Source organism: Lepisosteus oculatus, chromosome 11 (assembly GCF_040954835.1).
Source record: "Lepisosteus oculatus isolate fLepOcu1 chromosome 11, fLepOcu1.hap2, whole genome shotgun sequence".
Lineage (NCBI taxonomy): Eukaryota > Metazoa > Chordata > Actinopteri > Semionotiformes > Lepisosteidae > Lepisosteus > Lepisosteus oculatus.
The window spans coordinates 13,314,471-13,337,227 of record NC_090706.1 but is presented as its reverse complement, the minus strand read 5'-3'; the positions used below and the strand labels follow the sequence as shown (position 1 = coordinate 13,337,227).

General features: G+C 51.9%; 2 protein-coding genes across 3 annotated transcripts; both read left to right on the top strand.

Annotated features, from left to right (window-relative positions):
• The first annotated feature begins 7,212 nt into the window (after positions 1–7,212).
• On the top strand, positions 7,213–9,046 carry LOC138241867 (relaxin-3-like). Its single transcript, XM_069195889.1, has 2 exons — positions 7,213–7,627; positions 8,083–9,046. Exons 1-2 carry the CDS (start codon positions 7,456–7,458, stop codon positions 8,364–8,366), a joined length of 456 nt encoding a protein of 151 aa, XP_069051990.1. The 5' UTR covers positions 7,213–7,455; the 3' UTR covers positions 8,367–9,046.
• Positions 9,047–9,969: 923 nt separating this feature from the next.
• il12rb2l (interleukin 12 receptor, beta 2a, like) lies at positions 9,970–22,543 on the top strand. 2 transcript variants are annotated; one of them, XM_069195617.1, is made up of 17 exons: positions 9,971–10,325; positions 12,206–12,299; positions 13,188–13,253; positions 13,819–14,106; positions 15,043–15,184; positions 15,717–15,874; positions 16,816–16,955; positions 17,049–17,208; positions 17,414–17,475; positions 17,629–17,923; positions 18,010–18,204; positions 18,342–18,443; positions 19,110–19,238; positions 19,496–19,639; positions 20,220–20,289; positions 21,306–21,408; positions 21,610–22,543. In XM_069195617.1, exons 3-17 carry the CDS (start codon positions 13,202–13,204, stop codon positions 21,919–21,921), a joined length of 2,352 nt encoding a protein of 783 aa, XP_069051718.1. In that variant the 5' UTR covers positions 9,971–10,325; positions 12,206–12,299; positions 13,188–13,201; the 3' UTR covers positions 21,922–22,543. The 2 variants fall into 2 exon arrangements, with proteins under 2 accessions (XP_015204655.2, XP_069051718.1); XM_015349169.2 differs by lacking the exon at positions 20,220–20,289 and having other exon boundaries at positions 9,970–10,325; positions 21,610–21,696.
• Positions 22,544–22,757: the final 214 nt, after the last annotated feature.

The following is a 22,757-nucleotide window of genomic DNA, read 5'->3' as shown; positions in this document are numbered from 1 at the left end:
CGTCAGCCAAGTATTCCCTTTGCTGACTTGTCAGGAGATTTGACAATCAATGTGACACTCAAAACCATAACTTCCCGAAAGTCCCTCTTTTCTTTGGTTATTATTGGTTGTGCCACCGTCTTGTACCGTTGTGTATTGGATGAAATACCTATCAGTTTCGGGTAAAGGACGTTAGTGAGTGGCGTGTGGGTAAGTGCTCGCAATGCACCCTGGAAGTTGTAGTTTTTCGGATTAAACGCGTTCCTTGTTTTGGAGCGTTTTTATAAAAAGGAATACATTATAAGGGAAGTCAAACCGGTGGCAGGGCAGTTAGCACTTCTTCTCCCAGTCCATTGGTCCCGAGGTCCCTTCTGAGTGGAGATTGCATGATCTGCTCCAGTTTAATAACAAGAATTATAATAATAATAATAATAATAATAATAATAATAATAATAATAATAATAACAAAACTCCACTCACAGCACTTTACAGGTAATGGGGATCCCCTCCACCACCACCAGTGTGTAACCCCACCTGGATGATGCGACGGCAGCCAGAGTGCCAGTATCCTCACCACACACCAGCTCTCAGTGCATAGAGGGGGATTATTAGGAGGCCATGATTGATAAGGGCCAATGGGAAATTTGGCCAGGACGCCGGGGTTACACCCCTACTCTTTTCGAGAAACCCTGGGATTTTTAATGACCACAGAGAGTCAGGACCTCGGTTTTACATCTCATCCGAAGAATGGTGCCTTTTTAGAGTATAGTGTCCCCGTCACTATACTGGGGCATTAATTATAATAATAATAATTACTTACACTTATATAGCACTTTTCTGGACACTCCACTCAAAGCGCTTTACAGATAATGGGGTCTCCCCTCCACCACCACCAATGTGCAGCCCTACCTGGATGATGCGACGGCAGCCATAGTGCTCCAGTACACTCACCACACATCACCTCTCAGTGGGGAGGAGAGCAGAGTAATGAAGCCAATTCATAGAGAGGGATTATTAGGAGGCCATGATTGATAAGGGCCAATGGGAAATTTGGCCAAGATGCTGGGGTTACACCCCTACTCTTTACAAGAAACGCCCTGGGATTTTTAATGACCACAGAGAGTCAGGACCTCGGTTTTACATCTCATCCGAAGGACGGCACCTGTTTACAGTATAGTGTCCCTGTCGCTGGGGCATTATAATAATAATAATAATAATAATAATAATAATAATAATAATAATAATAATAATAATAATAATAATAATTGCTTACACTTATATAGCTCTTTTGTGGACACTACACTCAAAGTGCTTTACAGATAATGGGTTCTCCCCTCCACCACCACCAGTGGTGGACCCACATAGACCGCAGGGTGAGCGACCCCTGCTGGCCCCACTAACACCACTTCCAGCAGCAACCTTGCTTTCCCAGGAGTCTCGCACCCAGGAACTGACCAGGCTCACACCTGCTGAGCTGCGGTGGGCTGCCAGTTGTGAGTTGCAGGGTGATATGGGTGAAGGTTTCCTCCAGGAGACATGCTGGCAGAGTTAACCGAGGTCTGTGTCTTGTCCAGTGTGTGCCCTGTGCTGGACTGGCGTCGTCCGGCCTGGCACACAGGGACCCACTTATTAAACATGGATTTAAGATAAAAACACATGGAATTTGATAAGGAATGTTTATGTCTGTTTTCTAATGAAGAACTGTCATGAACAACTGTATTCTATAAACATTTTTAGGTCACTGGATACATTTACAGTTCCAAGTTTGTGGTAAACATCTGCAATTATACCTACACCTAAAGAAAAAAACCTGACGAATTAAAAGATTTCCCGCCCAGTAGCACTAACTTCAGTCGCAACTAAATATTTTGAACAAATCTTCTTGTTCCATCTTTATATGGCAACCGATACACTCAAGGCCCCTGGAGGCTTGCGTCGTGGGTGAAACAGGGAGAGTGGAAGATGCGACAGTGACCTTGTTAAATCAAGACTGCCACCATTTAGAAACTCACTCATCCTATGTGCACATACTCATTGCTGACTGTTCGTCAGCATTTAACTCTATTCAGGGAAACAGGTTAGTAGGGGAGCGTTCGCATATGGAAGTAGGTCATACACTCTCGCAAGGGATTTCGGATTTTCTTCTTGATCGATGACAGTAGGTGCAAGTGAGTGTGGGGGAGTTTCTCATTGGCATCACCAGCATGCAGATACCCCAAAGCTGTGTGCTGCCCCCACTGATTTTCACATTGTACACTAGTGATTGTGCAAGCCACTATGACAACTGTTGTGTTATCATGGGATGACAACTATTCGATTGTTATGCTGCGGATGATGTCGCCTTGATTGGACTTTTGAATCATGGCGAACAAAATTACAGACAGGAGATAAATCCCTTTTTTTAGAATCGGTGTCAGGATAATTCTGTTTCTAAACACAAAGGAACAAAAGAAACGCTAATTGATTTTAGAAAGACACGTAACTGATGATGGATCCGATATTGAAACAGTAAATGAATATACACATCGGCACTATTATGAATTGTAAATTGACTTGGACTGCCAATCCGGAGGCAAGGTATTTAAAAGTGCAACAAAGGTTGTATTTTTTAAGGAAGGTAAGGATTTCCAATGTAGAAAACACAATGTTGACACTTTCTTATAAGATTTTAATTCAGAGCACTGTAAGTTTTTGTATTTGGAGCTGGAAAGGCACCTTGTAATAAGCTGAACAAAGTCATCAGGACTGGTGGCAAAATGACGAACGTTTCCTCGGACTCAATAACATGTCTACGGGAGCAACACATTATTAATCTTGAACAGAAAATCTTTGATGACCCCTTTCATCCGCTTTGGTTAGAATATACTCTCCTAACCTCTGGCAGACCCCCTGTATAATGACTAAGAGAGCACTTACTTCATTTATACCACAAAGCAATTAGCTGATGAACAATGAGAAAATGTTTGCAGGGATATAGTTGTTGTTGTTATTGTTGCTGTTGTTGCTGCTGTTGCTGTTGTTGTATTGCATTATTGTTGTACAGGATTTTGAGCTCATGATGTGCAAGACAAAGTCCCTTAGGGACAGTTAAGGTTACTTTAATTTAATATTTTAAACTGCATACACAGTATTCTCACTGATACCCTTCACTCCTAGCTCCGGCCCCGCTGTCCAGTCCAGGAACTAAAGAAGGAGGAAATCGGGGAGCTGTCTCAGGGACACTGTCTGCACTCTTACCATGCAACAGAAAGACTTTGCTCTCTCCCTCACACACACACGAACACAGGAGGTAATTAAGAAAACAGTTTTTATGTACGTGTGCTACGTCCTTAACCTCTACCGATTGTGCACAATGAGAAATTAATCGCAGGATATCAGCTGAAAATGCCAGCAACGTTGTTTCATCTGCTGTGACATCTCTGTCCCTCTGCAGCGCAGGGACCTTCTGACAGCTCGATCCAGATAGCAGCCCGCTGCTTTGTTCCCAGGCTTCGGATTCTCGCCGCTGCCTCTGTTATCTGGCTCTCTCAAATGTCAGCGTGAACGTGCTCGCTACGCCACACCAGGGCCACTCCGCCCGGAGAGCTGGCTGCCACGCACCCCTGCCCCACTCCTGCACCTCAGAGCAGAGAGAGACAGAGGTGTGCTGAAATACTGAGCTGCAGTATCGATACACAGAACGGTCCCGTTACAAAAGGGGCTACAGTCCCAGTGTAGTAGAACAGTCCTGTTACAATAGGGGCTACAGTCACAGTGTAGTAGAACAGTCCTGTTACAATAGGGGCTACAGTCCCAGTGCAGTAGAACAGTCCTGTTACAATAGGAGCTACAGTCCCAGTGCAGTAGAACAGTCCTGTTACAATAGGGGCTACAGTCCCAGTGCAGTAGAACAGTCCTGTTACAATAGGGGCTACAGTCCCAGTGCAGTAGAACAGTCCTGTTACAATAGGGGCTACAGTCCCAGTGCTGTAGAACAGTCCTGTTACAATAGGAGCTACAGTCCCAGTGCAGTAGAACAGTCCTGTTACAATAGGGGCTACAGTCCCAGTGCTGTAGAACAGTCCTGTTACAATAGGAGCTACAGTCCCAGTGCAGTAGAACAGTCCTGTTACAATAGGGGCTACAGTCCCAGTGCTGTAGAACAGTCCTGTTACAATAGGGGCTACAGTCCCAGTGCAGTAGAACAGTCCTGTTACAATAGGCCCCTTTTGGGCATGCTTACGTTATATCATTTTAAAAAAGGAAAAAATGAATAAAGGTGTTAATCCATCCATCATGTTTTCAGTATGTCAGGACTCGACGCAGATCTCTGTAGACCAGCAAAATCGTCCTAAACGATAGCTACTGTATATCCATGATGTCCCTCTTGGATCCATGGCAGTGATGCAGCATCCAACTCAGATGGTTCCCAGCCCAGGTTCCATCTGGACATGTGGGGAGGCGAATAGGACAGTTTGGTCTGAGTAGATGTATCTACCTGGTAGGCCAACACAGAGACACAGATGCACAATGGCATAGACAGCAGCACCAGCACCCATGGTTGCAGCAGACTATAATGTAAGGTGTGAGTAAGCTAGGCTGAAGTAATAGGTCTTCAGTCTGGATTTGAATACTGAGATTGACTCGCCATCCCGAACATGGGGTGGGAGACTGTTCCATAAGCTAGGGGCCCTGTAACTAAAGGCTTTACTGCCAACTGTTTTTTTTTATTAATACGTGGAATATGAAGAAGACCTGCATTCTGTGATCTAAGCGGGTGACTTGGATTTTATACATTAATAAGTTCCATTAGATAGACAGGTGCCTGACCTCTGAGAGCCTTATAAGTAGAAGGTTTTTGAAGTCTGCCCTGTACCTGACAGGAAGCCAATGAAGAGAGCTTAGTATAGGGGTTATATGGTTGTACTTTCTGCTCCTAGTAACAATTCCAGCTGCTGCATTCTGAATTCACTGTAAGTTGTTGAAAGAGTGATGGGTGCTCCCTGATAGTAGGGCATTGCAGTAGTCTAACCTGCTGTATACAAGAGCAAGTATTAATAATAATAATAATAATAATTTATTTATTTATTAATATTTAATTTATTATTATAAGAGCAAGTATTAGTTTCTCTTTGTCTTGAGAGGAGAGGAACTGTAATATTTATAGTTATAATATAATTATAATTATATTATAATAGTTTTGTAATATTTCTTAGCTGTAGGAAGCATGTTTTCAATACTGTTTAAATATGACAGTTAAGAGCTTTGTGTCTAATATGAGGCCTAGGTTACATAATGAGTCTTTGAGGCACATTTTTAAATCCTCTGAGTTAAGTGCTGAAGTTATAGTAGTCCTATCAGTATTGTTGCCTCCAAACAACAGAACCTCAGTTTTATCAGAGTTGAGTAACAGTTTTCACACATCCAAGTCTTTTCTTCATTAATGCAATTAACTGAAGTTATAATAGACAAGTTGTCTTTTGGTGTAAACGAAATGTATATTTGATTTATTTCAGCATATGAACTAAAGTTAATATTATGTTTTAGTATTATCCTACCTAGCAGCAGCATGAAGTAAACCACTTAAGGAAGGTTCCACATACGTCAACCTCAAACTCAAGCCTGTTACAATAGGAGCTACAGTCCCAGTGCAGTAGAACAGTCCTGTTACAATAGGGGCTACAGTCCCAGTGCAGTAGAACAGTCCCGTTACAATAAGGGCTACAGTCCCAGTGTAGTAGAACAGTCCTGTTACAATAGGAGCTACAGTCCCAGTGCATTAGAACAGTCCTGTTACAATAGGAGCTACAGTCCCAGTGCAGTAGAACAGTCCTGTTACAATAGGGGCTACAGTCCCAGTGCAGTAGAACAGTCCTGTTACAATAGGGGCTACAGTCCCAGTGCAGTAGAACAGTCCTGTTACAATAGGAGCTACAGTCCCAGTGCAGTAGAACAGTCCTGTTACAATAGGGACTACAGTCCCAGTGCAGTAGAACAGTCCTGTTACAATAGGGGCTACAGTCCCAGTGCAGTAGAACAGTCCTGTTACAATAGGAGCTACAGTCCCAGTGCAGTAGAACAGTCCTGTTACAATAGGGACTACAGTCCCAGTGCAGTAAAACAATCCTGTTACAATAGGGGCTACAGTCCCAGTGCAGTAGAACAGTCCTGTTACAATAGGGACTACAGTCCCAGTGCAGTAAAACAATCCTGTTACAATAGGGGCTACAGTCCCAGTGTAAAAGAATTAAAAAAAAAATCAAGTGTATTTTTCAGAAACACAACAGGATGTGAACAGAGAGAACGTCACTGAATAGAAATACTGAGCTTTCAAAAGTTCAGCTGCAGGAAGTGTCTATGAATACAGGCAGCACAAACAGGACCACAACAGCAACAGACAGAAGCACTGAGAGGCAGAGAGCGTAGAGATGCAGGGAGGTTTTAGGGTTATGAAATTATCATGTGGGACACATCAGCATTACTTACTTCCTGTTTACTGCAGGGACACTTACAGCGTACTGACAGTTACTTGAGGTGGAAATCTGAGAGACAGTGCCTTAAGTGTCTGGAACTGGGTGTGGTGCCCAGAATCTCTCCAGCAGTGACACAGTATTCAAGCCCTGTGAAGGATGTGCTGTCAGTGAGAGCTGTGCCCCTCCTGCAGGGGGCGCTCACTCTGCTGTGGGCCTGCAGTGCTGTCAGTGAGAGCTGTGCCCCTCCTGCAGGGGGCGCTCACTCTGCTGTGGGCCTGCAGTGCTGTCAGTGAGAGCTGTGTCCCTCCTGCAGGGGGCACTGTGGGATGTGACAGAGGAGTGTGTGAGCAGTTCTTTTCCTTCCTGTGGTGGTAGGATGGAAAGCTAGTGCCTAGGGAATATAAAAATCCAGAATGCTAAATAAACTCTGTGACAATTCCAAACTTAATTGAAGAATCCCAGGACTGGGAAGTGTCCCTCACACAGAGCGAAGCCCTGAGTCTGTGTGCCACACTGCCGCTCACACCAGCGCTGACACATCATCAGACTCAGACTCATCGGCACAGGAATTAGAATTCTGCTTCTGAAACTCAGGCAATTTCAGATAAGCGAGGAGTGGAGTATGTGTGCGCTCTCGTGTGTGATAACAGAGGGGGCAGATTAGCGATCGCTTGTCCGCGCCGTATCTGTCCCCTGAGCGGGGGGGGGGGGGATTGTGTGTGGAAAGGTCACCGGCGATCGGATCGTTCCAGAGAGGCGCGTCGTTGGCAAATTAGAGCACCTTTGGTCCTGATATTGTCTTGGAAATGTCTCTCTCCTGGTCTCGCTATCTGCGTCCCTCGTATCGGGGCTGCGGTGTGTCACCTGCCCGAGCGCTGGACTCCAGTATAAATATGACTCCGGTGGCCCAGAGACAAGCACAGCACTCACTCCCAGCAACGCACTCGCTCCTCGCCACCGCCAACTCCCAGAGACGCACGCCTCTCGCTCCTCGCTCCTCGCTATCCGCACCTCCCCGGCCGCGATGTCCAAGCTGCTGCTGGCCCTGGCCCTGTGGGTGCTGGTTTCGGAGGTGGCCCAGGGCTCGGATGGCCGCCCCCCGTCCTATGGAGTCAAGCTCTGCGGCCGCGAGTTCATCCGAGCCGTGATCTTCACCTGCGGCGGCTCTCGCTGGAGACGGACAGCCCGCGGCCCAGGTGAGCTGGCCTGTCTGTTTCTCCACCAGCCTGCTTCTCTGTCTGTCTCTCTCTCTCTCTCTGTCTGTCTCTCTGCCTGCCTGTTTGTCTCTTTGCTTGCAGGTCTTTCTCTTCCTGCCTGTCTATCGGAATCCTTCTGTTTGTTTGAGGCTGTGTCTGCCTGACTGTATGTTTGACTTTGTGTCTGTGTGTCTCTGGCTGTCGGAGTCTGTCTGCCTGTCTGTCATTCTGCCTTAATTTAGTTTCTGCCTCTCTCTCAGTGCAGTGTTAATGTACTGTAGTGTCCAGTCAGTGTGTCTGTATGAACCCCTCTCTCTCAGTGCAGTGTTAATGTACTGTAGTGTCCAGTCAGTCAGTGTGTCTGTATGAACCCCTCTCTCTCAGTGCAGTGTTAATGTACTGTAGTGTCCAGTCAGTCAGTGTGTCTGTATTAACACCTCTCTCTCGATGTCCAGGAGATCTCTCCCAGGACCCATTCTCCCCTGCTGAACGACCCTCGGACAGTGAGGCCTCTGACAGCTGGAGCCCTGACTCCATCCTGTCCTATGCAGACCTTCCTGAGCTGGAGGCTCCTGGCTGGGGAGCAGGGTTCAGTCGGCCGGCCCGCTCACCCATCTCGGAGGAAGTGCTGGAGGCGCTGCGCACTTCAGACAGGAAGGGGCGGGACGTGGTCGTGGGACTGTCCAATGCCTGTTGCAAGTGGGGATGTAGCAAGAGTGAAATCAGTTCTCTGTGCTGAAGATATCACTTTTCCTCAGTCTCTATGCTGAAGAGATCACTCTTCTCTCTCTGTGCTGAAGAGATTACTCTTCCTCTATCTCACTCTCTGTGCTTAAGGCATCACTCCTTCTCTCCCTCTCTGTTCTGAAGGTATCACTCTTCCCCTCACTCTCACTCTTTGTGCTGAATAAACCACTCTCTCCAATCCTCTCTTGCTCTCTCTGACTCTCTGCAATCCTGCCTCATTCTCTCTGATCCTGTCTCACTCTCTGATCCTGACTCTCTGCAATCCTATCTCACTCTCTCTGATCCTGTCTCAGTCTCTCTGCGATCGTGTCTCATTCTCTCTGATCCTGTCTCACTCTCTCTGCGATCCTGTCTGACTCTCTCTCTGATCCTGTCTTAGTCTCTCTCTGATCCTGTCTTAGTCTCTCTACGACCCTGTCTCACTCTCTCTCTGATCCTGTCTCACTCTCTCTCTGATCCTGTCTCATTCTCTCTGATACTGTCTCACTCTCTCTGCCATCCTGTCTCACTTGCTCTGAAGTGCAGAGTGAGCTGCTGGTGTGAAGGAGTAGCCTGGTGTCTCTCTCTCTCTGAAGAGCTCCTGCCAGTCTCTCTCTCACTGCGCTCTGGTCTGCTGCAGGAGATATTTCTACGTTACTGAGTGTATTTTAATAAAAGGGCCTTTTGCATTACCTTGTGTTTCCTGTGGTCTTTCTTACATTCATGTGTAAAGATTTCTGCCTTCTGTTGGGGTGGGTTTGATTCTGGTCAGGAGTACCCCTGTTGTGTGGAGTTTGTATGCTGCTCCTGTGTTCACAGGGTCATTTTGTGCCCCCGTTTATTCCCACCTGACAGAAGACACGCAGGTCCTCAGTTAGGAGGAAGCTGAACAATCCTACTACATAAATCCTGTTACTGCCGAGATTAAGGGGTTCAGTATTTCATACCCCACAGCACCCAGACAGCAGAGCAGCCCCAGTGAAACTGCCCCCAGAGACACTGCTGCCCCAGTGAAACTGCCCCCAGAGACACTGCTGCCCCAGTGAAACTGCCCACAGAGACACTGCTGCCCCAGTGAAAATGCCCACAGAGACACTGCTGCCCCAGTGAAACTGCCCCCAGAGACACTGCTGCCCCAGTGAAACTGCCCACAGAGACACTGCTGCCCAGGTGAAACTGCCACAGAGACACTGCTGCCCCAGTGAAACTGCCCCCAGAGACACTGCTGCCCCAGACAGCAGAGCAGCCCCATTGAAACTGCCCCCAGACAGCAGAGCAGCCCCAGTGAATATGCCCGCAGAGACACTGCTGCCCCAGTGAAACTGCCCCCAGTGACACTGCTGCCCCAGTGAATATGCCCGCAGAGACACTGCTGCCCCAGTGAAACTGCCCCCAGTGACACTGCTGCCCCAGTGAATATGCCCGCAGAAGTGGGCAGGCAAGTGTGTTTGTGGGCAGACAGGAGCCTCACGACTTACTTGGGTGGTTTTACTGCATCACACAGCCACAGGTGTGGGATTCACACAGCTCATTTATGAAGGTGCCTTGTTCATCAAACCCGGTTGCGATGAAACGCCCCACCCCTCTCTTGCACGGATCGCGAAGGATGCTCTCGGTCGCTTGCGGCCGGCGGTGTGTGCGCTCGGGTGTGGGAGGAGCTCTGTCTTGAGGTCCGGGGAAATAGGGTCAGGCGCCCTCTGCCGGAGCGGGAGAACACGCCCGCCGTCTCCCTGTGGAAACTCGGTTGTCATCCCGGCTCTTCTGGGAACCCGTGGCGTCTGGCACACTGAGGGGGAGTTTGGTTCCTCTTTGAAACTCAGGGCGAAGAATGTCTGTTTCTCCTTAGCGTTTCCGGCCGGCGAGTTTCTCCGCGGGCCCCTTACACCATCGGCGGCGCCGCTTCCTGCTGCTCGTCGAAGCGGACTCGAGGCTCTCGCGCCGCCGGAGGGACGGGGAGGTGTAGCGCACGCGAGTAAGTTCGTTTTAAAACGTCGCTTTCCTCTTTGAAAAAAACAACAACTTTGTGTCTATTTTAGAAATCGTACCAAAAAAATGTGTACTGTTGTTACATCAGTGTGTGTGTTTTTACTGGGTTCCTCAAACGGAAACGACAAGTGTCAGTTGGAGTATTTAATTCTTACGTTTTGAAGAAAACAACGATTCATTAATTCAGGGGTGACCATAGTCATGAGTATGACTGGGGGTTACAGGGGTGTCCGTGTGACTGGTGGACAGAGTGGTAATGGAACTGTTACAATAGGAGCTACAGTCCCAGTGCAGTAGAACAGTCCTGTTACAATAGGGGCTACAGTCCCAGTGCAGTAGAACAGTCCTGTTACAATAGGAGCTACAGTCCCAGTGCAGTAGAACAGTCCTGTTACAATAGGGGCTACAGTCCCAGTGCAGTAGAACAGTCCTGTTACAATAGGGGCTACAGTCCCAGTGCAGTAGAACAGTCCTGTTACAATAGGAGCTACAGTCCCAGTGCAGTAGAACAGTTCTTTTACACTCTGTCAGTGAGAGCTGTGTCAGTCCTGCAGGGGGCGCTCACTCTGCTGTGGGCCTGCAGTGCTGTCAGTGAGAGCTGTGTCAGTCCTGCAGTGCTGTCAGTGAGAGCTGTGCCCCTCCTGCAGGGGGCGCTCACTCTGCTGTGAGCCTTCAGTGCTGTCAGTGAGAGCTGTGTCCCTCCTGCAGGGGGCGCTCACTCTGCTGTGGGCCTGCAGTGCTGTCAGTGAGAGCTGTGTCAGTCCTGCAGGGGGCGCTCACTCTGCTGTGGGCCTGCAGTGCTGTCAGTGAGACCTGTGCCCCTCCTGCAGGGGGCGCTCACTCTGCTGTGGGCCTGCAGTGCTGTCAGTGAGACCTGTGCCCCTCCTGCAGGGGGCGCTCACTCTGCTGTGGGCCTGCAGTGCTGTCAGTGAGAGCTGTGTCCCTCCTGCAGGGGGCGCTCACTCTGCTGTGGGCCTGCAGTGCTGTCAGTGAGAGCTGTGTCAGTCCTGCAGGGGGCGCTCACTCTGCTGTGGGCCTGCAGTGCTGTCAGTGAGAGCTGTGTCCCTCCTGCAGGGGGCGCTCACTCTGCTGTGGGCCTGCAGTGCTGTCAGTGAGAGCTGTGTCCCTCCTGCAGGGGGCGCTCACTCTGCTGTGGGCCTGCAGTGCTGTCAGTGAGAGCTGTGTGCCTCCTGCAGGGGGCGCTCACTCTGCTGTGGGCCTGCAGTGCTGTCAGTGAGAGCTGTGTCCCTCCTGCAGGGGGCGCTCACTCTGCTGTGGGCCTGCAGTCCTGTCAGTGAGAGCTGTGTCAGCCCCGCAGCTAAGCTGGGTGAGAGCAGCCCCAGATAAGGAGGAGTACAGAGAGAGAAACCAGTCAAGGAGGAAGGGCGAAATCGGAGAGCGTGCTGGAGTGTGGATGTCCTGTGACTCAGAGCAGAACTTGCCTTGGTAAGATTGTTCAGAGAAGTGCTGAGGTGTGGAGAGAACTCGTGTGGGGGTGTGTGTGCAGCTCGGCTCTGACAGGAAGAGAGAGCTGAGCAGCGGTTATGGTGCGAATTTCTGAAAAGTGCTTTACGTGACCTGTCGGTTATGAGGAGAGAAACAGCTTGAAGGTGTGGAAAGAAGCAGACCCTTCCTGTGGGGGAATTATAAAACGGTGTGCGCGTCTGGTTTGGAAGTTCATATTTTCTGCAACAAGTGAATGCAAGACTGCTCGGGGTGATGTCAGTTACGGTAAAGGCGGATCCTGCGGAGCTGTGATGATCGCTCCAGTCCTCGGGGCCTGGGAACTCAGTGTCTGGCGGACGTCTCTGTGGGTGAGACTCCTGCCCACCTGCTTTAGGTTCTGCTCTTCTCTACTTGCTGCAGGAGCTCGCGGACTGTGACTGGGCCTCTCCAGGACGCGTGCTTAATCAGGAGCAGCTCTCCGGGCCTGGGCTGGGGACCCCTGTCCTGCTGGAGGGTGAGTGTGTGTCTCGGGCTCGGTCCCTGGTCTTGGTTGCAGGGCAGCGCCCCGCCCCAGCTCTCGCCCCCCTCTCTGTGTCTCTCTTCCTCTCTCCGCCTCCCCTCCTGTGTGTGTGAACTCCGTGCAGATCAAAGGCTTTCTCTGGTGCACTGGTCCAGAGCAGTAAGGCCCAGTGATGTCATACTCACTTCCTCTCTGCTGGGTAAGACGAGGGTAAAAACACAGTGCAGTGTAGTAAAGCCCAGTGAGATCAGGGTAAAGGCACAGGCCAGGGAAGTAAAGCCCAGTGAGATCAGGGTAAAAGCACAGTGCAGTGTAGTAAAGCCCAGTGAGATCAGGGTAAAAGCACAGTCCAGTGCAGTAAAGCCCAGTGAGATCAGGGTAAAAGCACAGTCCAGTGCAGTAAAGCCCAGTGAGATCAGGGTAAAAGCACAGTGCAGTGTAGTAAAGCCCAGTGAGATCAGGGTAAAAGCATAGTCCAGTGCAGTAAAGCCCAGTGAGATCAGGGTAAAAGCACAGTCCGGTGCAGTAAAGCCCAGTGAGATCAGGGGAAAAGCACAGTCCGGTGCAGTAAAGCCCAGTGAGATCAGGGGAAAAGCACAGTCCAGTGCAGTAAAGCCCAGTGAGATCAAGGTAAAAGCACAGTCCAGTGCAGTAAAGCCCAGTGAGATCAGGGTAAAAGCACAGTCCAGTGCAGTAAAGCCCAGTGAGATCAGGGTAAAAGCACAGTGCAGTGCAGTAAAGCCCATAGAGCACATTGGGATGAAAAGCCTGTCAGCCGCTCTGTGGTGCTGCGATGGGTTGAGGAGGGTGGGTGATTAGGTATGAGCAGGCTGCAGAGTCTGGTGCTGTGTCTGAGCTCTGTGACCTCTGTCTCCTGTACAGTCCTGCTATGAGTGATGGAGCAGAACAGCGCCACCCTTCTGGTCCTGGTGTGTCTCCTGCAGCACGGTAAGACTTTGTGCCAGGTGACGGCAGCAGTAGGGACCCACACCTCAAGCAGTTTTACTACCAGCTGAAATCTGGATTCAGATCAGCTCCTTTTCCTCAGCGAGCTGATTGAAAACCAGCAGGGCTCTGTCATCCAAGCACAGGAGCTGCACTTGTCCCTCTGCAGCTGCTCAAAGATCAGGGTGATCTGTGTAGGCAGGGACAGCGTTAAAACGTTCTGGGTAACCCGGAATCTCTCTCTGTTTAACAATTGAAAACAAGTCAGAAACTGTGCAATGAAGAAAGTGTGGCAATTTGGGAGAGCTCAGTGGAACTGAGGGCAGAAGGGCCTCGCTGTCCGGGGAGCATAGTTTGAGACGCGCCTCTCTGATTCCAGAGCAGAACTGAGCAGTCCAGAATAACGGGGATAAGATGAACAGAACTCCATTAAAATTAAGCTGAATTTTTCTAATGAACTTCCACTAAGACACATGTTTACACTGATTGCTTAAATAATGGATTGGTTTTGTAAAAAGTCCTTCAAGATCTGAGGGACCCTGATGGGCTTTTTCTCTCTGTATTTCAGCTCTGGCAGGGGAGGTTTTGTGCCTATGGGAGCGCTATTTCCACCTGGGCCATAACGTGTCTGGGGCATGTCAGTTACAGGGCTCATTGCTGCCCCCTGGGTGTGACTCCAGGGCACTGCAGCTGGCCGCGGATGGCCAAACGCTCTCCCCACATAGCCACACCCACAATCACATCGCAAATTTCACTGTCATCCGTCCCCCGGGACCCCAGCTCCACTTACGCTGTGAGATCACCTGCCCTGGACTGGAGCCCCGCCCACATTGTGACATCACACTCCTGGGAGGAAGTGAGTATGACATCACAAATTACTTTGTAAGAAGGGTATTTTTATCTTTTGTGTTATGGGTTTTTCTTTTACATGTTGCATGTTGCAGACTGAGAGCAGTAGATACTGAAGTAGAACAGTAGACACAGTGAGTCTGGAAGGAGTTGTGCTCTCGGGATTATGGGATTACTAATAGACATAAGAGGGGATACAGGCCAGACAGTGAAGCAGTCTCACACTCCTGCGGTCTGGGCTTGTGATTCGGTCCTGCCCAGGCAGGGATCTGGGCCTGTGAGAGGTGGAGAGGAAATGGCTCTTATCTGTGGGAACGATACGAGTGCAGGGGAGTATCCAGACTTGTTGCTCTTGGCTCTTCTGCCAGATTAACGATGCACAGCCCTCCCTCGCGTCAGACCTTGATGGGACTGTGCTCACGTGTTCATGTCCAGTTGAAAAAGTTGAAAAAAGAGTTCGGAGTGGACAGGTAGTTTTCTGTACCTCTCTTGTCGCAGATCGGACCGGTCCTGGTGTCTGGGCTGGGCTGCACCACTCCGATCAGGTCCCAGCGGGGCAGTGGGCTGTGGAGGGGTAGTGGGGCACGTGGCTGGGGTCAGTGATGGCAGGAGTGAAGTGTGTCAATCCGAGGGCAGCTCGAGTGAGCTCAGAGCTCAAAGAGCAGCTCGAGTGCTGTGATCCCACACCTCCGGCTTCAGCCTGACCTCTGTCAATAGCCCCTAGACAGAGTACCCTTGGCAAACTGCTCGAGAGCGCCGCCCTTGTGGCAGCCTGGGGTACATGCGAGCTTGCTGTGAGAGACGTGTATCAGTTGCTTTCTCCTGTGAGTCAGTGTGGGGCAGCTCGTCAGCATGAGCAGCTACAACATCTCGTAGGAAACCTAAAGGGCACAAGACGCTGGTGGGCTTTCTGTACGCTGACCCTCTCCCCTCTGTCCTGCAGGGACACCCCGCACCCCCTCCACGCCTCAGTGTGTCATCCCCCCTGGCAGCACAGACATGAACTGCTCCTGGAACTGGAGCCCCTCTGCCCTGCAGGAGCCCCTCCACACCAACCTGACCCTGCACCTGTACTCCTCCCCCAGGTCAGCATGGCTCTGGGGCAGATCACTGGGGAGCAGCTCTAAGCTCTGGGGCAGATCACTGGGGAGGAGCTCTGAGCTCTGAGCTCTGGGGCAGATCACTGGGGAGGAGCTCTGAGCTCTGGGGCAGATCACTGGGGAGCAGCTCTGAGCTCTGGGGCAGGTCACTGGGGAGCAGCTCTGAGCTCTGGGGCAGGTCACCGGGCAGGAGCTCTGAGCTCTGGGGCAGATCACTGGCGAGCAGCTCTGAGCTCTGGGGCAGGTCACTGGGGAGGAGCTCTGGGCTCTGGGGCAGATCACTGGGGAGCAGCTCTGAGCTCTGGGGCAGGTCACCAGGCAGGAGCTCTGGGCTCTGGGGCAGATCATCGGGCAGAAGCTCTGAGCTCTGGGGCAGATCACTGGGGAGCAGCTCTGAGCTCTGGGGCAGATCACCAGGCAGGAGCTCTGGGCTCTGGGGCAGGTCACCGGGCAGGAGCTCTGACCTCAGTCCTCCTCAGAGCGGCTCAGTTTTTCAGTGTCAGTGTCTCTCCTGCAGGACTCTGCTCAATATCACGGTTCCCGATGGTTCTAACAGTGTTGTGGTTCCTCGCACCTCATTTATGAGCCACGTTGATGTCACTGTCTGGGTCAGAGCTCAGAACCCACTGGGCTCAGCTGAATCCATCGAAGTCGCCTTCAACACCGGCGCCATCAGTGAGTCTGCACTCCTTTCACTCTCTCACTGTCATTAACCCTTTCACTTTCACTCTGTCATTAATCCATTCACTCAGTCTTCCTAACCCATTCACTCACTTTCTGTCACTAAAGTACTCACTCCCTCACTCTGTCACTGACTCATTCCGTTCAATTCAAGGTGCTGTATTGGCATGACCAATGAATAAATCAGTGTTGCCAAAGCAAAACAAATACAGTTAACATAAAATCTACAGACATTCCCAATATAGACACATCATAATACATTTACATATAAAAATATGGAGCAAATATGGGCGGAGCGGTGGCTCTGTGGCTAAGGATCTGCGCCTGTGACCGGAAGGTTGCCGGTTCAAATCCCGTGGCTGGCAGAGGAATCCTACTCCCTTCGGCCCCTGATCAAGGCCCTTAACCCCAACTGCTCCAGGGGCGCCGTACAATGGCAGACCCTGCGCTCTGACCCCCAGCTTCTCTCCCTGTCTCTGTGTCTGTGTCTCCATGGAGAAAAGCTGGGGTATGCGAAAAGACGCATTCCTAATGCAAGAAATTGTATAGGGCTAATAAAGAAACATTATTATTATTATTATTATTATTGAGAGAAGCTCACTGTTCCTCAGGCTGTGACAGGAGATCACATACTGGGCTGCCAGTTCAACAAAGTTCCCTCCTCCCTCTCCAAGTAGGATTGGGACCCGTTGTGATTCTGGCAGGTGTGGGAATTCTGGGATTAGCTGTATAAATTTGGGAAAGAATGTTTCTCTTATTCCAGAGTATCTGTCACGGTGCAGTAGGAAGTGCATCTCTGTCTCTGTTTCTCCCCGCTGGCAGTGGTCTGCCTCACTGTCTCCTAACCCATTCACTCTCTCACTCTGTCATGAAGTCACCCTCTCGCGCACTCTCTCAGGACCAGATTGTTCTGCCTGCCCCTCTCTCTCTCTCAGAAAAGCCTGCCCCTCCTGTGCTGGCATGTTTCTTGGAAGATAACTCAGATATCTTCATTTTGTGGAACTGCCCCCCGGAAAACTGTGACCAGACCTGCGAGGTGAGATTTTCGGTCAACAACCAGTCGGACTGGACTGAGGTGAGAAAGCAGAGAACTCACGTGCCTGTCTGTCCCCGTCTGCCTGCCTGCCTGTCTCTGGCGTATTGAACTTGGCGTGTTTGTGTTCTTCAGGTGACTGATGACTCTGTGGGTCAGGCTGACTTTATCCTGAACAACTCCCAGCCTTTTACCCATCACCACTTCCAGGTGCGCTGTGTCACAGGCAGTGACGTGGAGAAAACACCTTTCAGTGACTGGAGCAGGCCCTGCACTGTGCTGAGTGCGGAGGATGGTGAGTCTGAGAGCTATAGTCCAGTGCTGCCTGATTCTAGGGTGCATGGGAGCTGTAGTCCAGCGCTGCAAAGACTCTACGGTGCCTGGGAGCTGTAGTTCAGTGCTACTTGACTATGGGAAGCATGGGTAAATCAAGCAGTCCTTCTTGTCACTCTGTACTACACAGACCCCCTTCCTTCAGGGCAGCTCTTTCTCTCCCTTAGTGCCGGATGGAGAGCTGGACCTGTGGTGTGACAGAGACCCTATTTTGGCTGTGGTGTGGAAGGTAAGGCGTGATTTATCTGTGTTCCTTCGCTCAGCTCTTTGAGTATTGCGACCAGCGTGATGCAATGGCTCTCCGAGCCGGGCTGGGTGCAGGTCTGGGTGTTACTGTCCCCACTGACCCCGGCAGTGTACTGACCGGATCCCTCTGTCGCAGGAGATGCCCGCCCCCCTGGCGCGGGGCAGGGTGCGGCAGTACGAGGTGGGTGTGGGGTGGGCCGACGGAGGCAGCGCTTGGGTGAACGTGTCCACAGACGACCCGCCAGCAGTGGAAGGAGCCGGGTGTCTGGAGTGCCACTCCAGTGAGGCGGGGGGGCCCCCTTCCTGCCGTCTCGCTCTGCCGTGCCTCTGGAAGGCCGTGTGGGCCGAGGCGGAGGTCGCGGAGGTCAACGTGTCGGCCATCAACTCTGTGGGGCGCAGTCGGCTGGCGAGACTGGCCGTGCGCAGGCGAGGTGAGAGCGTGAAGGGACCCGGCCGGCTGCCCGCTGCCCGCCCTGCGGAGAGGCGCCGCGCTGATCCTGCCCCTGTCCCCGCCCAGGCCTGCCCCCGGAGTGGGTCAACGTCACCGCCGCGGGCTCCCAGGGGGCCCTGCGCGTGGCCTGGGCCCCGCCGCCCTGCGGCTCGGAGCACCTGCAGGGGTACGTCGTGCAGCGCAAGGAGGCGGGGCGCAACACCAGCAGGGGGTTCGACTGGACGAGAGTCAACGGCACACAGCAGAGCACCGTGCTGGCAGGTACGCCCGCCCTGGGGGTCCTGGGGGTCCGGGGGAGAGCAGCGATGGTTCGCAGGTTAATGGCACGCAGCACCGTGGGGGTGCCGGGCCCTTCCTCTCATGTCACACTGAAGGGCTCGCTCTGTCTCCCCCTGCAGGCCCCTTCAGCCCTCACACCCCCTACATAGTGTCGGTGTTCGCAGTCTACAGCAGCGGCACCAGCCAGCCCGCCTCCTGCATTGGCTACACCAAAGAGGACAGTGAGTATGCAGACTTCCTGCCTGTCTGTCCCGCTGCCTCTGTGTCTGTCTCTGTTCCTTCCTGTATGCCTGCCTGTCTGTCTTCAGTCTGGCTTCCTGTCTGTCTCTTTGCCTCACTCTGTCTTCAGCCTGTCTGCCTCTGCCTGTCTGCCTGTCTGTCTTCAGTCTGGCTTCCTGTCTGTCTCTCTGCCTCTCTCTGGCTTCCTGTCTGTCTCTCTGCCCCAGTCTGTCTGCCAGTCTCTCTGGATTCCTGTCTGTCTTTGCCTCACTCTGTCTTCAGTCTGTCTCCCTCTGCCTGTCTCTCTGGCTTCCTGTTTGTCTCTCTGCCTCACTCTGTCTTCAGTCTGTCTCCCTCTGCCTGTCTGCCTGTCTCTCTGACTTCCTGTCCATCTCTCTGCCTCACTCTGTCTTCAGTCTGTCTGTCTCTCTGCCTCACTCTGTCTTCACTCTGTCTGCCTGTCTCTCTGCCTGTCTGCCTGTCTCTCTACCTGCATGACTGTCTCTCTGCCTCACTCTGTCTTCAGTCTGTCTGTCTCTCCCTGCCTGCCTGTCTCACTCTGTCTTCATTCTGTCCCTCTGTGTCTCTGCCTGTCTGTCTGGCAGAGTGCTCAGTTGCCCATCTGTCCAGTGACATTCCCCCTCCCTCTGCCTCTTATCCTCTCACAGAGCCCCCTGCTGTTCCAGGAGTGAAGGTGACCTTGTCCCCGAAGGTCCTTCTGTCCTGGAAGCACATCCCACTGACTGACAGGAGGGGCCTCATCCTGCGGTACAGGGTGGGGCATGATAATGTGACAGGTGCGCCCCCTGGGGGACAGACGGGGAAGCACAGGGTGCTGTAAATGAGGGCTCGGAGCTGGGGGAGACTGTGGGAAGCTGAAGGAGATCTGGGGTGTGTTTTTTCTGACACATGGTTCCGGTGGGGGTGGGGGTCAAGACACAGGACACACTGCACAGTCACAGAACCTCTTCAGAACACGGTCCGGTCTGTCCAGTTTGATCAGCAAAAAGACCCGCGGTGCTCTGACCCTCCTGTAACTCTGTCGCCCCCCCAGATTACACTGTGGGTCCGGAGAACTGCAGCCAGGAGCTGCAGGACCTGAAGCCGGGCCAGAGGTACCAGTTCTGGGTCCGGGCTGAAACTGGAGCTGGAGAGGGGCCAAAGAGCATTGTGGACTTCACCACCAAAGACAAAACAGGTACTGTACCACTGCCCGCTGCGCCCACTTCCTCTTCCTCCTCAGCCTGTCTTCCTCTTGTTCTGGACCTGACCTGGCCTCTCATCTCCCTTCCTCTTCCTCTTCCTGTCTCATCCCCCTTCCTCTTCCTCTCTCCCCTCATCCCCCTTCCTCTTCCTTTCTCTCCCCCCTCATTTCTCTTCTTTCCTCTCCCCCCTCATCTCCCTTCCTCTTCCTTCCTCTTCCTCTCTCTCCCCCCTCATCCCCCTTCCTCTTCCTCTTTCTCCCCCCTCATCTCCCTTCCTCTTCCTCTCTCTCCCCCCTCATCCCCCTTCCTCTTCCTATCTCTCCCCCCTCATCCCCCTTCCTCTTCCTCTTTCTCCCCCCTCATCTTTCTTCCTCTTCTTCTCTCCCCTCATCCCCCTTCCTCTTCCTTTTCCACTCCCCCCTCATCCCCCTTCCTCTTCCTCTCCCCTCATCCCCCTTCCTCTTCCTCTCTCTTGTCTTGTACTTCCTTGGTGTCTTCAGGAGGGTGATCTCGCTGTCTGTGGGTTTGGGGCCATGGTTCAGTGTGTGAATGACTTCTGCTCCTCTGCTCCAGATCTCCCTGTCATCCTGGTACTGTGCATTCTGGGACTGCCAGTAGTGCTGGTGACAGCATTCTGCTTCAAGTAAAGAGCAAGAGAAGTTTATTTGATTTTATTTAAGAAAACTGTCAGTTATTGTTATGCTACTCTGTGACTGTGCTGTGACTCTCTGTGACTGTACTATATCTGTGGCTGTGCTGTATCTCTCTCTGACTGTGCTGTATCTCTCTGTCACTGTACTGGTCTGTGGCTGTGCTGTATCTCTATGTGGCTGTGCTGTATCTCTCTGTCACTGTACACTGTACTGTGTATCTCTCTGTGACTGTGCTGTATCTCTCTGTCGCTGTGCTGTATCTCTCTGTCACTGTACTGGTCTGTGGCTGTGCTGTATCTCTATGTGGCTGTGCTGTATCTCTCTGTCACTGTACACTGTACTGTGTATCTCTCTGTGACTGTGCTGTATCTCTCTGTCGCTGTGCTGTATCTCTCTGTCACTGTACTGGTCTGTGGCTGTGCTGTGTCTCTCTGTGACTGTGCTGTATCTCTCTGTCGCTGTGCTGTATCTCTCTGTCACTGTACTGGTCTGTGACTGTGCTGTATCTCTCTGTGACTGTGCTGTATCTCTCTGTCACTGTACTGGTTTGTGGCTGTGCTGTATCTCTCTGTGACTGTGCTGTATCTCTCTGTCACTGTACTGGTCTGTGGCTGTGCTGTATCTCTATGTGGCTGTGCTGTATCTCTCTGTCACTGTACACTGTACTGTGTATCTCTCTGTGACTGTGCTGTATCTCTCTGTCGCTGTGCTGTATCTCTCTGTCACTGTACTGGTCTGTGGCTGTGCTGTGTCTCTCTGTGACTGTGCTGTATCTCTCTGTTGCTGTGCTGTATCTCTCTGTCACTGTACTGGTCTGTGACTGTGCTGTATCTCTCTGTGACTGTGCTGTATCTCTCTGTCACTGTACTGGTTTGTGGCTGTGCTGTATCTCTCTGTGACTGTGCTGTATCTCTCTGTCACTGTACTGGTCTGTGACTGTGCTGTATCTCTCTGTGGCTGTGCTGTATCACACTGTCAGTGACAGTTCTTGTTCGTGTGACTACAGGTGCTCCTGCAGAAACCAGTTGGTGCCGTCGTGGTGCTGTGAGAAGGTACCTGACCCGCAGAACAGCCGCCTGTACCTGATCCTCAAGATGCCACAGCTGCAGGTCTGTCTCACTGTCCGCGTGTCTGTCTGGGGTCTGTGTGTCCCACTGTCTCCCTGTCCACATGTCTGTCTGGGTCTGTGTGCCCCACCGTCTCCCTGCCTGTCTGTCCATGTGTCTCCCTGGGGTCTCTGTCCGTCCGTCTGTCCACGTGTGTGTCTGGGTCTGTGTGTCTCACTGTCTCCCTGTCTGTCTCCGGTACAGGAGACCAAGGAGGCCGTGTGCCCTGCAGTCTTTCTGCTGGACTCCATGCTCTGCCAGCTGGAGGTTGTGGAAATTCCTCTCGCTCCTGATCCCGGAGAGACCATCGCCAGCACGGAGAGCGCAGAGGAGGGAGGGGGACAGGGGGCCGAGATCTGGAGAGAGAAGGGGGAGAAGGAGCAGGGCAGGGAGGGGGGGTACAGTGAAATGATCAACGAAGAAGTGATATCAGGTCTGCCCTGCTCCCCCACTGATACCCAGCCCTTCTTCTCCGATTACGAGAAGCACTTCATGCCTTCTCCGCTCGACCTGTAGGGGGCAGTATGCAGAAGGCTCTCCACTTGACGTGTGTGGGGCAGTACGCAGGAGGCTCTCATACAAATTGCCCCTTGGGACTCTGTCTCTGTTCACGAGGGCGTGTTGGAAAGAGCTGCCCAGCTACCCTGTGGAAACTGACTGACTGATATTGATCCCATGGGAAGCAGCCCGGATGGGATACTGGGAGGGCGGATCGAAGGGATGGGATCTGCTCTGGGCGTCTCCTCTGGGTCTCGGAGTCTCGGGATCGGCGTGAATGACCAGAACCATCAGTCTGGCTGACCTGCTGTACTCCGGCTCCGGGTCAGAGCTCTGAGCTCAGAGCTCCCGCTGGTTAAAGGTGTTTCTGCACCGGACGGCCAGCAGGGGGCTCTCTCCCCGGGGGACCAGGCGTGCTGAGGCAGTTATTCCCCTGGGCCTGAGGGGACACAGAGCCTGTTCCGTGGAGGATGTAAATGTCTGTGAACTGGCTGTGCTTGGGGCCTGTCCGTACACCTCTGGGGATGTGAAGTTATGTGGCGGGAGGAACAGAGAGCAACAAAGTTGCACATGCGCTTTCCCTCTAGATTATACCATTCTCAGTGCCGGTTTGTATATAAAGAAAGATTGTGGATAGAGATTTTCTCGTTTTTCTGGTGTGATTTTTTTTTTTACGTTTTCTGTGTTTTAGGTGAAATAAAAACAGTTGCTTAAACATCTGCACTGCCAGAATGCAGCTCGTACTCAGCACGGGGCGTTTAGACGTGCTTGTAAGGGAACTTGAGCTCCAGCAGCCTGTCTCACGCGTGGAAACATATCGCGGGTCTGTGACACGTGTTGCACTGCTGCCGTAG

Excerpts from the sequence above, each read along its gene's own strand:
- LOC138241867 (XM_069195889.1), top strand. The coding sequence starts at position 7,456 with ATGTCCAAGCTGCTGCTGGCCCTGGCCCTGTGGGTGCTGGTTTCGGAG. Across the intron at positions 7,628-8,082 it reads ACGGACAGCCCGCGGCCCAG|GAGATCTCTCCCAGGACCCA; the intron begins GTGAGCTGGCCT and ends CTCGATGTCCAG.
- il12rb2l (XM_069195617.1), top strand. The coding sequence starts at position 13,202 with ATGGAGCAGAACAGCGCCACCCTTCTGGTCCTGGTGTGTCTCCTGCAG. Across the intron at positions 17,924-18,009 it reads ACTGGCCGTGCGCAGGCGAG|GCCTGCCCCCGGAGTGGGTC; the intron begins GTGAGAGCGTGA and ends GTCCCCGCCCAG. Across the intron at positions 18,205-18,341 it reads GCAGAGCACCGTGCTGGCAG|GCCCCTTCAGCCCTCACACC; the intron begins GTACGCCCGCCC and ends CTCCCCCTGCAG.